Source organism: Balaenoptera physalus (assembly GCF_965194825.1).
Source record: "Balaenoptera physalus genome assembly, chromosome: 11".
Lineage (NCBI taxonomy): Eukaryota > Metazoa > Chordata > Mammalia > Artiodactyla > Balaenopteridae > Balaenoptera > Balaenoptera physalus.
The window spans coordinates 59,381,966-59,398,291 of record NC_138896.1 but is presented as its reverse complement, the minus strand read 5'-3'; the positions used below and the strand labels follow the sequence as shown (position 1 = coordinate 59,398,291).

At 34.7% G+C, this 16,326-nt stretch overlaps 1 protein-coding gene across 39 annotated transcripts in view; it reads left to right on the top strand.

Moving 5' to 3' along the window:
- The window catches only part of CLASP2 (cytoplasmic linker associated protein 2), a 176,764-nt gene that overhangs the window by 40,625 nt on the left and 119,813 nt on the right, over positions 1-16,326 (top strand). For 28 of the 39 annotated variants that reach the window (XM_082411763.1, XM_082411766.1, XM_082411776.1 and 25 more), the window contains one exon: positions 12,215-12,361. In XM_082411763.1, the coding sequence (XP_082267889.1) occupies positions 12,215-12,361 (147 nt within the window). Of the gene's footprint in view, positions 1-11,267; positions 11,830-12,214; positions 12,362-16,326 lie in introns of those variants that run through there. The other 11 variants (XM_082411794.1, XM_082411791.1, XM_082411783.1 and 8 more) reach the window with 10 other exon arrangements.

Genomic DNA, 16,326 nt, shown 5'->3' with positions numbered 1-16,326 from the left:
TTAAGCATTATAAGTTCAATGGCTATCAATGTATATTTATTTAATTTTTCTTTTTTCAAGTAATACTGAATACATTCAGACTGTTTAGGAATGCACTGATTTTTAAAAAATCAAAGTAACAACCTCATAAAGCTCAGAGGGTACCCTTCCTGCATAGTCTCTTCTTTAAAATGGAAATACATTTATTGGATTTTTATTGATAAAGTAATACATCTTTATTAAAAAATTAAACACCCAAACAGTAGTAACAGGTTATCTTGGGATTTATAGTTCTTAACAGTTTCATATATACTCCTCTGTATATTAGTCTCTCTCACGTAATACACATACATCGTACTAGTATCATGTGAACACATATAACAAATGGATTATGTTATTCCTAACCTATTTTGTTTTTTATTCTTTAATACACAAATATCTTCTCTTTTTAAAAATTCAAACAATGCAGATAAAGCAAAAATCCTCTCAGAACCACCTACAAGCCCCAAGGCCAGGGATAAGCAGAGATGAACACTTTTATTAGTTTGGAGTTTGTCTTTTTATACCTTTTACTCTGCCTTAACGTACATATTAAGTATCAAAATAAATTATTTTGTTTTTGACCATGTTTACATAAATGGCATCATTCTTAACATATTTTTGCCGTTTACTATGTCTACTCAATATCACATAGTGATCTTTTTTTATGCCATCATGTGTAACTGTTTTATTTGTTTGAACTGTTGCACAGTATTCCATAGTATGGATATATCATAACCATTTCTTTGTGGAATTTCAGGTTGCTTAATCACATATAACTTTTCTAAATGATTCTGAAATAAGCACCTTTGTACAAATCATGTGTGTGTGCACATATATATTTTTTAAAATAATTGGAAGTTGAATTTCTGGATCAAAGTTTTTATTCATTTCAAATTGTGTTAGCTATCTCTAATTTCCTCCAAAAGAGGCTTTACCACTTACATTCCCACCAACAGTGCCTTCTATCTTGCATTCTTTTGAGTTCTCATTATTATTAATCTTTTTAAAATTTGCCTATCAGATGGGTGAAAAATATCTCACCCTTTTAAAAAACATCTTTCTAATAAGGTTGATCATCTTCATACGTTTGGTTGTTTGTATTTTCTTTTTTGTGGATTGCTTTCTGGCATCTTTAGCCAACTTTCTGGTTTTGACTTTTTTGTTTACTTATAGTTGCTCTGTATGTCTGGCTATTAATCTGTTATCTATTAAATATATAAGCTTAACTTCAAGGCCATATGAAAGATTTTATTTATTAACAGTTTTATTTCTAGACAAACTCAGATTTGTGAAGCACTGTAATGACTATCAGTTGAAGAGTTGTCGGGGGTGGCTTTCAGGTGCCTTTCTGTTTAGTTGTCTTTATCCTCACCTAAGAATATAAAACCAGGCAGTCAGATGATTGTGAAGTAGCTCTGGGCAGTCAAACCAGATAGAGTTAAAAACCTGTAGGATTATTATGTGGCGCTGAGCCCTGAAATCTGCCTCAAAAGCTCACGAGAGGAATTTGGCCTTTTGTTGTTATGCTGCAGAGTGACTGGAAAGAAATAAGGTTTTGTTGCAAATAGACTGTTTCTAAACTTTAAACATTTCAACACAATCTATTATTCCAAACACTGAATCTCTTAAAAAATCATACAAGCGATGATATAACCTTGGCGTTCTAGAGGTAAGCCTTTTGGGACCACTCCAAACTGACATATAACTACTGGTTTGGGGGATAGGGAACAATAGCAAGAAATTAATGTTGAATAGATCTCTATTCTTCGAAACCCTTGAATATTCTATGTGATATACTAGGATTGGATAATTTAAGTCACTGAAAGAAAGCAACCCTTTAACTTACTGGCCAAAAGGCCAAGCTTTTCTTCTAGGAGCAGTAAGGGAAAAAAAGGGTCTATGAGGAGAAAAAGTAAATTACAAGGGAGAAAAAAATGGGCATTAGAAGCAATAAAGGCAGATAAGTAGTGGGAACTAAGATTGAAAATCTTGATACAGACCCATTTACCCATCTGGGTGAAAAGTGTTGGAGATCAGTAGCAAGTTATCCTCAGACATGATGTTGCTAATGAACCTGAATCTTCAAGAAAAGATTTACATCTTTTCTTTGTATACATGTAGAATGTATAGTAGATGTTCTTGACAGCTGTTATAACCAAGCTATAGCTGTCATGAAATTTTAACTACCTGAAGTGACTACATTTTGTAAAGGTTCTAAATAAGCCTTATTATGAGGCTCATTTATTGTTTAGTTTGATATTATGGTTATCATGAAATATGTTGTTATTTACTTTTATTAATACCAAATAACGGTTTAAATTGTGTTTAGCTTTTTACTTCACTGAATTATTGAAGGTCTTAAATTTTTAAAGGCCCCTTTAAAGAGGAGGGTAAAGTCTTCAAATATTTTTTAACTAGTGAGTTAATATCTACCTAGAAATTTTAAGAGAGTTTATCAAATTTCTTGGCCTCTCTTAAACTTTGTATGGAATAAACTTTATTTTTAATAAATAAAATAGTTAACTATTTAAGATTAACTGTGCTGTTGAACACAGTATCTTCATGTGAATATTAAAATCTGGTGATTAGGGACTTCCCCGGTGGCGCAGTGGTTAAGAATCTGCCTGCCAATGCAGGGGACACGGGTTCGAGCCCTGGTCCGGGAAGATCGCACATGCCGCAGAGCAACTAAGCCCGTGTGCCACAACTACTGAGCCGGCGTGCCACAACTACTGAGCCGGCGTGCCACAACTACTGAAGCCCACGCGCCTAGAGCCCGTGCTCCACAGCAAGAGAAGCCACTGCGATGAGAAGCCCATGCACCACAACGAAGAGTAGCCCCAGCTCGCCACACTAAAGAAAGCCCGTGCGCAGCAACGAAGACCCAATGCAGCCAAATAAATAAATTAATTAATTAAATAAATTTATATTTTAAAAAATCTGGTGATTATTTTATTTTGAAGCACTTTGATTTTCAGTTTCTAATCACTTTACTGAAATTTTTCATTTTAGTTTAAATTGAAGACATTCTTAGTTTTTACTATTTGATTATTTTACTTCTGAAAGCTTGTGATTCTCTTTAGCCCTGGGAAATCTTTTTTTTTTTTTTTTTTGATAAGTTTCTCCCCTTCATTAGTTTTAGCCTATCCTTATGGAATTATTATTAGTCAGATATTGAACCTTCTAGGTTGATTCACTGTGTCTTTTATGTTTTGTATTCTCTCTTACATTTATGCTTTTCTCTTTTATTCTGTGTTCTGGGAGATTTCCTTGACACTCTTATCCAGTTCTTCTATTAAATTTTAATTTTGGCAAACAAAAGTTTAAATGGTTCTAAAAACTGTCTTTTTCCTTTTCTGGTGGTTCCATTTTTACAGAATGCACGTGCACACCTGTGTGTAAAATATTGAGCTCCCTGAGTTGGGGGTGGGAGGAGCTTAATGATGAAATCATTCCATAGGTTTTCAGTTGTTCCTTACTAATCAGCTCTGTACTTGCTGGCTTAGAAACTGTCACTTCTGTCATTCTACAAGGTAGATCAGTTCTCTCTGCTGTTTCATTCTGCTTCTGAGAATTCTAAGTTGCAGCTTTGCTATGGTATTCTTCAAAAGCCTTCCATCCTTTTTATTTGCATCTTATAAGAAATTGTTGCTATCTTTAGGTGCTGATTTCACATACTGTCTGCCTTGCTTCATTTTCTTTGCTCTTATGATTTTGCTTATCATTTTTTGGGGTTCCATTGCAGGGTTTTGGGCAAGAGAGCAAACGTGTTCAAATTACCGTAAATTTTTAAGGAAAAATTTCAAACATACCCCGAAATAGAGAATATATTATGACAGACCTTCCTTACCACCAATTATCCAGCTTCAAGAAATTATCCATACATAGCCAATCTTTATTCATCTGTATCCCTACCTATCTGCCCCAGCCCTACTATCCTGCTGGACTGGGATGTGTTTGTGTGTACATACACACATGCACTCCTACTCATATATAAAATAAAGTAAAACATCTTTTTAAGAGACACTTACAGTACCATTTTCACATCTAAAAAAATTAACCCATAGTATCAAATGTTCAGTGTTCACATTTCCTCGATTGTTTCATAAATATCTTTTGACAGTGAATTAGGATTCAAACAAGGCTCACCATTGCAGTTAGTTGATATATCTCTTAAGCCTCTGTTCATCTCTTTCTTTTTTTCTCCACTTGCCATTTATTTGTTGAAGAGAAAAACATTTGAGAGTTGCCAGCATATATAGAAGATATTTAAAACTGTTGAGAATGGATGAAGCCATTTAGAAAGTGTGTTTGGAGAGAAGGAGGATGTTCAACATTCAGTGGTTGAGTAAAGGAGGAAGATACTGAGCTACAGGGACTTGTGAGGTCAGAGGAAAGCCAAGGAGAGTATCCTATTGTAAAAGCAGAGTGGAGAGTGGACAACTAAAATGTTTTTGAGTTTTCTGAGACACTTATGGTACAATAGCTTACAGGGATTATTGTTTCCTAGTCTCAGTTGCTAATTTAGCTATGACCATGGTCATTGCTGGATATGCAAGTATATAAAACAGTAGAAATCCAAAGCCCTTTTGCTCAATTGTTTTAATTAGAATAAGGAAGGATATAGCTTCAAGTGAAAAGCGGAACTTTGGTATAAGAAACTACTTAATGTGAAAGAGTATATTTTTTGCATGAAAATCTGTGACATGGGTTCTTACTGAACTGGTTGGTTCACTGAAGAAAATACCAAATGAATTCTCTTTTTTTTTTTTTTTTTTCTTGAGAAATGGTTTAAAGTTTTGGCTTGCTCTTTTGTTTGCCATGTAAGATGGAGCAGTTTTTCATATTTTATATGAATTCAGAAGCAGAAATTTCAGGTTTTCAAATACATGTACCCATAAAAGTGAAGTGGAATGTTTAAATATATGGGTTTCATTTGAAGGGAAAAAGAAAAAAGGGAAGGGACTTGATTATGGTAATATGAATTTACTATTTTATGTCGGAAACCGTGGGGACCAGCTGTGTTTTGGAATTCAGAATATGTCAGATTTTAGAAAAGTAATATGGCCATACACCATACATTGTATAACAACTCCAGATGGGTCTGAGGCTATACCTTGTAATCAAACATATTAATATTTTTGCAGTTAAATGTATACAAATTCACAGTGAGTAAAATACACATAATAAATAGTCTCTTGTCAGTTCACATCATGTTTTGCTATAAACTGAGTTCAAATCAGTTCAGATTTTGCCACCAAATGAATTTAAAAAGACAAAACAAGTAAAGGTGGACTTTAAGAGCCTTTTGGCTTTCAGGTATGCAGGTATGGGATCGTGGGCCTGTAATACCTCAGTGTTTGCTGAGGACAGTTTCCAAGTCTTATATGAAGGGAACAAAAGGTAAAGCCTTATCCTACTTGGGCTTCTTCCCCCCCCCCCCTCAATTTTTGCCTGTCCCTCCCCCCCTTTTCTTATCCCCTTCCTCCTTTCTCCTACTCCATTTCTTCATCCTCTACTTCCATCTCTTCCTTCTCCTCCTTTATTTCTACCTCCTCTTTCCATCACCATCTCTTCTTCCCAATCTTCTCCTCCTCCTCCGTCAACTCCTCCTTCTCCGTCTTCATCTCTTTCTCCTACTCTTAGGAGCTCCTCTCCTCCTTTTTCTCTCTTTTCCATCATACACATAACCACTGCAGCCTGCTCACTTTATTAGTTTATGTCCTCTAGTACTTGTTAATATGTTCATCCTTTTCAGTTTCTGCACCAAACCATAGTATTGTCATTTTGAAACATTGGAGTGAGAAGAGAGGTGTCAACATAATCACGATTTATAGGTTACTTTTTGTATTTGATCCTTTTTTTTTTTTTTTTGGCCACGCCACGTGGCATGTGGGATCTTAGTTCCCTGACCAGGGATCAAACCTGCACCCCCTGCATTGGAAGTGTGGAGTCTTAACCGCTGGACCGCCAGGGAAGTCCCTTGATCTTTTTTTCGTTTATTCAATTAATATTGAAGCACCTACTATATGTATCCTAGGTGATTTTTTTTCTGATTTATCTTCTAGTTCACTAATGATCCCTTGAGCTGTGTCTAAAATCTACTGTTATGCCTGCCTACTGAATTTAAATTTCAGTTATTGTATTTTTAATTTTAGAAGTTCTGTTTTGGTTGTTTTAAAAAAAATCTATGTCACTTTGAAAATAACTTTCTTATCCCTAGTTATTTTCAAGCTTGCCTAGTAAAAGCTTCCAAGTACAGGTGTTTTATAGCCTGTGCTTAATAATTCTAAAATTTGAATTCGAAATTCTAGGACCTTGATAATTCTAGGATCTGTTCCTATTGTCTGTTTCTTTCTGTTTATTCTTGCTCATGGTGTCTTGTTTCCTGTCATGCCAAGTGATCTTTGGAAAATTATTTGTGCAAATAATGTGAGGCCAGAGAATTTCTTCCAGGAAAAGTTTGCATTTGCTTTTGCTATTGCTTGGGAGTACTACCAGTGTGAGCCTACTGAGTTGTTTTTTTTAAAAACATCTTTATTGGAGTATAATTGCTTTACAATGGTGTGTTAGTTTCTGCTTTATAACAAAGTGAATCAGTTATACATATGTCCCCATATCTCTTCCCTCTTGCGTCTCCCTCCCTTCCACCCTCCCTATCCCACCCCTCTAGGTGGTCACAAAGTACCGAGCTGATCTCCCTGTGCTATGTGGCTGCTTCCCACCAACTATCTATTTTACGTTTGGTAGTGTATATAGGTCTATGCCACTCTCTCACTTTGTCCCAGCTTACCCTTCCCCCTCCCCGTATCCTCAAGTCCATTCTCTAGTAGGTCTGTGTCTGTATTCCCGTCTTGCCCCTAGGTTCTTCATGACCATTTTTTTTTTTTTTTAGATTCCATATATATGTGTTAGCATATGGTATTTGTTTTCCTCTTTCTGACTTATTTCACTCTGTATGACAGACTCTAGGTCCATACACCTCACTACAGATAACTCAATTTCGTTTCTTTTTATGGCAGAGTAATATTCCATTGTATATATGTGCCACATCTTCTTTATCCATTCATCTGTTGATGGACACTTCGGTTGCTTCCACGTCCTGGCTATTGTAGATAGAGCTGCAATGAACATTGTGGTACATGACTCTTTTTGAATTATGGTTTTCTCAGGGTATATGCCCAACAGTGGGATTGCTGGGTCGTATGGTAGTTCTATTTTTAGTTTTTTAAGGAACCTCCATTCTGTTCTTCATAGTGGCTGTATCAATATACACTCCCACCAACAGTGCAAGAGGGTTCCCTTTTCTTCACACCCTCTCCAGCATTTATTGTTTGTAGATATTTTGATGATGGCCATTCTGACTGGTGTGAGGTGATACCTCATTGTAGTTTTGATTTGCATTTCTCTAATGATTAGTGATGTTGAGCATCTTTTCATGTGTTTTTTGGCAATCTGTATATCTTCTTTGGAGAAATGTCTATTTAGGTCTAGGTTTTTAAGAAGACTTTTGTAAATGTACATTTTATCCAGTGTTTATAGTTGTTTGTCTTTGGTGTTTCATTTCAAATAACCTAGTAACACTTTTACTGGAGACAGAGTGTCTCTGTACTATGAAAAATGCTGTTCTGAGTGCTGTTCTACATGTTGGAGATATGGCAGTGTGCAAAATAGACCAAAGTTTTCACTCTAATAGATAATGCATTTCAGTGGGAGGAGGCAGGTAATAAAATAAGTAAAATATGTAAATGGTAAGTGCTAGAGAGAGAAATAAAGCAGGGAGGTAGGGATAGATCAGTAGCATCAGGATGGTGGAAAGTTTATAATCTTAGTATCCAAAGGGGACCTAATTGAGAAACTCATAGATGAACAAACACATGAAGGAGGTGAGTAAGCAGTGTGGCTATGGAGGGGAGGAGCATTCTTGGCAAACAGGTGCAGAGCCCTTGATATGAGTCACAGCAAGAAGACTGATGGGACTGGTTGGAGAGAAAGGTGGAGAGTGAATAGGAGATGAGGTTGGAGAGACCTACGTGGTATCTAAGGTCTCACAGATCTTGGAGTCCTGGTAGGCCTTTTTATGGTGTCATAGGAGGATTTTGAGCAGCAATGTGATGTAACTTTGTTCAACTCAGGACATTATGTTGAGAATAAACTCTAGGGGAGCAGAGGTGGGGAGCAGGAGGAAGCGTTAGCTATGACAGTTACCCCAGGATTGTTCTAGGTGCTGGTGTTACAGTATAAACAAGACAAAGTTCCTGCCGGCTTCCAGTCCACCTTCTGGTTCACTCAGAAGAAGCTGTTATTTCAGGAAGTGGTAGGTGCTCTGAAGAAATATAGGATTTGTTCTGATATTTTATAATTATTAAGAAAATCTTTTTAAGCCTGTAATATTTATAACCTATATATAAACTAAACTACAGAACATTTTAAATGTGGGGGCTTGTGATGATGAATTAGTTTTATGAATTCTTTTTTATTTTTTTTTAAATTTATATTTATTTTTGGCTGTGTTGGGTCTTCATTGCTGTGTGCAAGCTTCCTCTAGTTGGGACGCGTGGGGGCTACTCTTTGTTGCAGTGCGCGGGCTTCTCATTGCGGTAGCTTCTCTTGTTGCGGAGCACGGGCTCTAGGCACGTGGGCTTCAGTAGTTGTGGCACGTGGGCTCAGTAGTTGTGGCTCGCGGGCTTAGTAGCTCCGCGGCATGTGGGATCTTCCCAGACCAGGGCTCAAACCTGTGTCCCCTGCATTGGCAGGCGGATTCTTAACCACTGCTTCACCAAGGAAGCCCCTAGTTTTATGAATTCTTTTAGCTAGCATATGGTCAAGAAAGGTATAATCTTATGGGAAGTGGGTAAAAATTTATTTCCCTCTGTGTTTGTAGATTTGTCTATTTTTCCTTTTAGTTCTTCATTTTTTGCTTTATATATTTGAAGATGTGTTATGGGTGCGTAAAAATGTAGGGTTAATTTTTTTTCCTCCTATTGGATTGGGCTCCTGAATCATTATTAAAAAGTCTCTCTTTATCTCTAGTAATGCTTCTTCAAGGTGCTTTGTTTGAAATTAGTATAGCTATGCCAACTTTCTTTTGGTTGGTGTTTGCCATGGTCTGTCTGTCTCATCATTTTACTTTTTAAATTTTATGTGATCCTTATATGTAAAGTATATCTCATTTAAGCAACCTGTTTTTAAAAATTTAGTCTTGGTCTTTTACTTGGAATATTTAGTTCATTTACTTTTAAGGCAGTTACTGATGTATTTGATTTTATTTTTGCCACTTTATCTTTTATTTCTATTTTTATCCACTTGTTTTATCTTTTTGTCTCTTCCTGAATCTTTTCAATTAATCAAATCTTTTTTATTATTTATTTTTCGTCTAGTTGTTTATTTATGTATATATTTACTCTTATTTTAGTGGTTTGGCAAACTATTGCTTGCAGGCCAAATCCAGCTGCCCTTCTGTTTTTGTACATAAAATTTTATTGAAACACAGCCACACCCATTTGTTTACATGTCGTGGTATCATTGCTTTAACACTACAGTGGCATAATTGAGTAGTTGTGCAGAGAGACTACATATATGTATGATTTGCAAAGCCTAAAATATTTACTATATGGCCCTTTATAGAAAAAGTTTGTGTATTCCTGCCGTAGGGCTGTGGTTCTGAAACTTGAGCATGCATCATAATCACTTGGAGGACTTGTTAATACACAGATTGCAGGGTCCCCATCTCCAGAGTTTCTGATTCAGTAGATCTGAGTTGGGGCCTAATAATTTGCATTTCTAACAAATTGCCAGATGATGATCTGGGACCACATTTTGAGTACCACTGCCCTAGAAGTTACAATATGCATCTTTGACTTTATACAACCTAAAATAAATTACTGTGTTTACTACTTCCATATTAATACTAAAAGCCTTAGAACCCTTTGACTTTGTTTGCTTACCTCTTAGGAACACTATTTTATAATAATCTCAGACTGGCCACAACTCATATGTCCATCAACAGTAGAATGGATATTAATAACTTGTGGCACATTCATGCACAATAAAACTATAAGCAATGAAAATGCATTTTCTAAATATTATATTGAGTGAAAAGTAGCTAGGTACTAGAGTACCTATTATATGATTCCTTTTATATAAAGATCAAAAATGGGCAAAACCGACTGTGGTGTTACAAGTCAAGACTAGTTAGCTTTGGTAGGAAATAGTGACTTTTGCGGGGGTCAGTGAGGGTGCTTACAGGATGCTGATAGTGATCTGTTGGTCTGGAGACTGGTTACACTGGCATATTCCTTTTGTGAAAATTAATTGAGCTGCGTACTTTAATCTGTATACTTTTCTCTGCCTTGTTTTGATAAAAAGGTAAAAATTAATTTCCTAAGAGTTTAAGAATGTTGAGTTAATTATTTTTAAGCAGTAGAGATATTTTCTCATTTTAATTCTTGTGTGTGTGTGTGGGAACAGAGAACACCGTTTCCATGGGAACTTCTGGCTACTCAAGTTTTAGTACCTCTCTCTCTGTAGATTTGTGTATATACTCTGTCCCTCTTAGCTACATTTTTTTTGTTTCAATATGGTAGTGGCAAATAAAAGCTTATTTGGGATTGTATTCGTGTTTTTAACAGAGCAGTCTCTATAGAGCATAGGTTTTAATTGATCCAAACTGGCTCCCCAATAGCATTATGCTAAAAAATATATATATATTTTTTAACTAGAAGATACTTTTTTCCTACAAGTTGTGCTATTTAAGAAAAACACTTGCTGAAATGGAATGTGGTTTATGGGTGTCTACTGAATAGTAAATTTAATGGGTATCTGTTTGATTCTTTTTTCCAATAAATAAAACAGTCTTAACACTTGTCTGGTATATATATTTTAAAATATATTCAATAGTTGGACTTGCAGTCCTTTGTAGGGATGATTTTATTCTGCTCGATTTGGGTGTTTGCATAGGTAAGGGATGCAGACTGAAAGGAAGAGATTCTGGCACGTTGATCTGAAGCCTGTGGTAAAGCTCCTTCTCTGCCTCGCCCATCTTGTTTGTCGTGGTTGGTTTGTGCAGGGTCCTAGAGAAAACCATCTTCTTGGACGAGTAAAATGCATACATCTTGTGATTTGGAGGGTGGGGTGGGGGTGGGTGGGTTCATTTTGTATAAGGAGGTTATACTTGTGTGGTTATTCATAAATATTCCAAAAGGAGCTTTGTAGAATATTTTAGAATCATTTATGAGAACAAATTGTTCAGTTTGGTTTCTGTGGCCTAAATAAACAGCAAATTGTAAGATTACATAGTTAATTATGCCAGTAATGAGCACTGTGATACTCCGTATTTTTACTGATGCAATAATAAGCACTCCAGCAGACTGAATATTGCAGAAAACATTTTCTATTTGTATAAATTTTGATGTGAATTAAATAGGAGAAAGCAAATGTAGGTTTATAAACCTTTAGTATTGAATGCCCTTGAAATTTTTATACAGACTAAGGATTGCAACTACATGGAGGATTTTTTAAAAGACATGGAGAATTTTTACCTTTCATCTGGCAGTAGCTGCCATAAGATGATGTCACCTTGTAGCTGATTGGCTGTTACAGCACCTAGGGCAGGGAAGAGAAAGAAAAATGCCGGCACAAACCTCAGTGGTGGTTCTGTGGTTGTTGCTGTCTGTTTTTGATAGAATCTTTGATTAGTGTCAAATCTATTGTATTTGGCCATGTGAACTATTCAGAGCATCCTAGGGTGAGGAAAATTAAGAGCTTTCAGAGGAATGAGGCGACTGATTTGCAAACGGATCTGTGATTGTAAGTTGCAGAATCTGGGTATAAGGAATAAGGCAGGGTGTGCTGGAAGATGCAGTATGGGAGGAGCTGGCGGAAAATGCTTATATGAGTAGCAAAGAAACGAAAAATGCTTTTTACTATTCTTAGAGTTAATGTATTCGGTTTTATGTTTTGACTTAATATATATAGGTAGGAAATATAATATTGCAGACTGATTTTAAATTATATTGGGTTATTTTATATAGTGTTAGTCAATATATAAATGCTTATTCAAAGGAGCTTTATTTTGTATTATATATCATAGAAATTAATGACTTTATATATAGCTTTATTTGATTTTGAGTCTTATGGAAAATTGAGCAAAGCTTAGTTCTCTTAAAATATATTTTTCTAATGATTTGTGCAGATAAAAGCTTTGATGATGAAGAATCAGTGGATGGAAATAGGCCATCATCAGCTGCTTCAGCCTTCAAGGTTCCTGCACCTAAAACATCCGGAAATCCTGTCAACAGTGCAAGGAAGCCTGGTTCAGCAGGTGGCCCTAAGGTTGGAGGTAATGTAAATCCATTTCAAATCTGATATGCATGCCTCATGCCCTTGATATGGCCACACATACTTAGAACTTTAGAGGAATATGTTTATTCATGACTGCAGCAGGACTGCAGGTCTGGAGAGTCTGTTGCAATACACAGAAGAAGTGCTGCCTTTTTGAAAATGTTTAAAATATTGTATTTTGATATTTCCTGTCAGAACATATGTGAGTTTGTGTTTTCTTGAGAGTATTTATTTTTCAGAAGCCATAAAAAGATATTTAAGGGAATTTTTTGGGTTTGGGTTTTGTTTTGTTTTTTGTTTTTGAGGAGAGAGCAGGTTTTTCAGAATTTGGCTATTTTCAGATGCTTTAGTTGTTAAAGAAATACTGTTTTATGTAATGTTCTTATATATTCATCTAGGGCATGAGTCTTAAATACTCTAACATTGGAAAAATGTTTGAAGATACTGGGTATTGAATAGTTTGTCACAATAGGAAATGGGTGGTGGTCAAGTAAAATTGCCTCAAAAATATTTTCTGGATTAGATAATAATAAATAGGAAAAAATAGGTTTTATGCAGTTATACAGAACATAGTACATTCTTTGATCATTTTAAAACTATTTCTAGCATATTGTCTAATCTTTGAATTTTTAATGAGTATTTTTTCATATACTAATTAGAAAGTTGTGAGTCCTTTTCAGGTGCTAGTTTTGCCAGGTTTTTATGGTAAAATGAATCCTATAAGAAAAAGAGTAAATATTTAATACTAAAAAGACAATAGTTCCTTTCTTTCCCTTTTTTGTTAATAAATTTGTGTGTTAGTTATAATTTGGGAAAACAGATTTTTCCTTGTTTATGATAGCTGGTGGGAAAGTCATGGTCTTCAGGATTTTGTTTTTTCTGTCTGTAGTTCTTTTAGTAAAAGCAATAAATGAAAGAAAAATAAACTATATTTTGACCAGGTTCTCTAAGTTGTGTTCTCTTGATCTTTTTATACAACCAAACGTTATTTTCTATGTCATATGATATTCTAAATATAGGAAAACTATTATAAATATTTCATCTTAAATATCTTTAACTAATATGTCATGTAACCAGCAAGAAAGATTGTATGGTATAGGTATACACACGCACATATTTGCATGCATATAAATAAATAGATAAATAAAATACTGTTTAATAGAAATGTCATATTGATTTCTCTGGATATTTCGAGTAATTTATACTTTAGTATTTTAATTATTTTCTTTTTGTTTTGCAGTTATAGGAGTGTATTCTCATTCAGATGTTAGTTATTATATCCTATTACATGATGTCTACTTATTTCTGGTAAAAAGTAAATGACATTCTTTGCTTTCTTACTTTTGTAACAAATGGCTACCTTCACTTACTACAAGGGGAATATTTTTTTCTTTATTTTGAGGTATAGGTTTCCAATCTATGATACTATGATAATTATTTTATGAAATTGTCTTATTTGACTTAAAATGGATTAATATTTGAAATTCATGGTGAAAATATTTAACATTTTTGTGAATCTGAGCCAGTAGTTTATAATTAGCTCTGATTTTCATGTTTTACTTTCTTTTCTTAGATGAAAATTGAAGATTGTAGTTTACCTACCAAAGGTCACTTAATTCTGATTTAATCAAATTGATAAAATCAGATTTCTTTTTAAAGAAACAGCAGACTTTCTTAATGCCATTCCCCTCTTCTCTGATTTGTAGTCCTACCAGATATGAGGATGTAGGTAGCCTTCATGATTGTAGTCATTAATCACTCATACAGATTATATTCTCCATCCTGGCAGTGGCCCTTTTGATAAAAATCAGGGAGAGACCTTCATTCTTTTTTCATTCTCCTCTTCCTCCACTTCTTCCTCCTCAGTCTTTTGGCAATTGCGTATTCATTCTGCAATTTTTAGTTTGTTTATTTCTTTTGCTTGCCATAGCTCATTTAGGTTCATTGCCCATTTTTGTAAGAAAAAAGCTATTAGAGGATACTGATATTGCTTCAGAAATTAATGTTATTCTTGGCTGTCAGCCCTTCTTTGAAAATTTAACTTTAGATCTTTTTGTTCTTGGCAGAAGCTTATTGATTTTTAAGTTAGTTGTAAAATGTTTTCTTAGAGTTGTAGAATCTTTGAGTTAGAAGGGACATTGGGAGTCATATAGTTAAATTTACTATTCAAGTATAGCAATCCCTTTCAAAATATTCCTGATAGATGATTATTCAGCATCTGATTAAATATGTGCTCATGGATTAAAATTTGGGACAAAAACCATCTGCAGTACCACTACGTATAGACATAATCAACTGATAAATTATGATGTACTTTGTTCCAGTTATTTTTATAATAACTTTTCTAACTATTTTTACACATACAAATATTTTCTCAGGAGGAGGACAGAATTGGCACCCTTCCTTTTGTAGTTTTGTATACCTTTTGTCTCATTAATATTTTACCCTGATCATTTCCTCATTGTCTTAAATTATTAATTTAAAACTATTCATGGCTAGTGTTCATATCTAGGCTGCTTTCACGTTTTCTGCAGTTATAAACGGTGCCATCATTCTTTTAAGTATATATTTTATTAGCATATCTCCAATCATTTCCTTGGAATAAATTTTTAAAGTTTACTTAATCAAAAGTTACAGGGATTTCTTGTGTTCTTTCAGTTTGGCATAGTATCCTCCAGAAAAGTTATAAGCCATTTCAATTCTGGATAAGTTAATTATTTTTTTATATTGCATTAAAATCTGCCTCCTTGTAACTTAGGCAGGGAAGATGAATTATCTGTTAACATGATACTTTCAAATACTTGAAGGTTGTCCTGTCTCTCTTTATAACTATTGTGTTTTCTAGACTGTACAGTTTCTTTCTCATAACTTTACATGGAATAATGGTGATTTAGTCCAGGCATTTTATTTGCTACTCCTTGGTATATGATAAACAGGTATGATTAGTTCCTAATTAAAGGAGTATGGTAGGTGGAGGTATACAATAGTGGTATAAGCCACTCACAGTCCACTGAGTTTAACAAATTTCTTTTCAGAAGGATTACCAAAATAAAAGTAAAGTGAGCTTCTTCGGAATCCTGATTGAATCTACTCTGAAGTTTTGGAGTTTAATTTACTTCACTTCTCCCAGAGATATATGTCAAGATTAAAGAGATGTATGCTATTTTTAGCAAAGTATCCTAGCCAGTTAAAGCCAGTAGGACCTGTGTTTAATCTTTAGTGTGTGTTAGTCTTGTTTTGTTCTTTGCCTCGGTGTGCCAACCTTTTCTACTCATATTGTAATTGTGGGGCTTTTAAACCAAGGAGAATTAAAAAAGAAAAGGTTATGGGTTGCTCCCATAACCTTTTCCAAATATATCATGGCTATAAAAATCCATATTATGTGGATGTCAAAAGTGTTACCTTTGTGCTTTGCTAATTAGTATAAGGATAATTTGAATTCCCTTAAATAGTCCATTTTCTGAATAACATTTGTGACTTCATAATAGGAATTTAGATAAACATATTTTCCCTCCTTTTGGCTTAATGGCTTCAATACAATTGCTGAATATACCTGATTATTTGTAATACTTACATCTCTATAGTATTTTAGGTAATAGTTTTTAAAAATTGGGGGATGTTTTTACTTATGTTCTCTCATTTAAACCTCAGAACTCTTGAGTTAGGTACTTTATCTCAGTTTTACTGATGAGCAAACTAAAGTTCAGAGAATTTAAGCAACTTGAACAGGTCATGCATCTAGTAAGTGGATGAGGCGCAAAAATCACGTTGCTATACTGCCACCAACACTAATCTCACTGGGTAAATAAGGACTCTTCTAGATCTTAAAGCTCTGAGGTTATAATCTACAGGAATGATCACTACTTTCAGGGTCCACAAATCAGTCATTTTAAACCTCAACTAGTACGATTCCCAGCAAAATAGAATATTTGGAAGTAAGCAAACTGATAATTTTTTCATTAT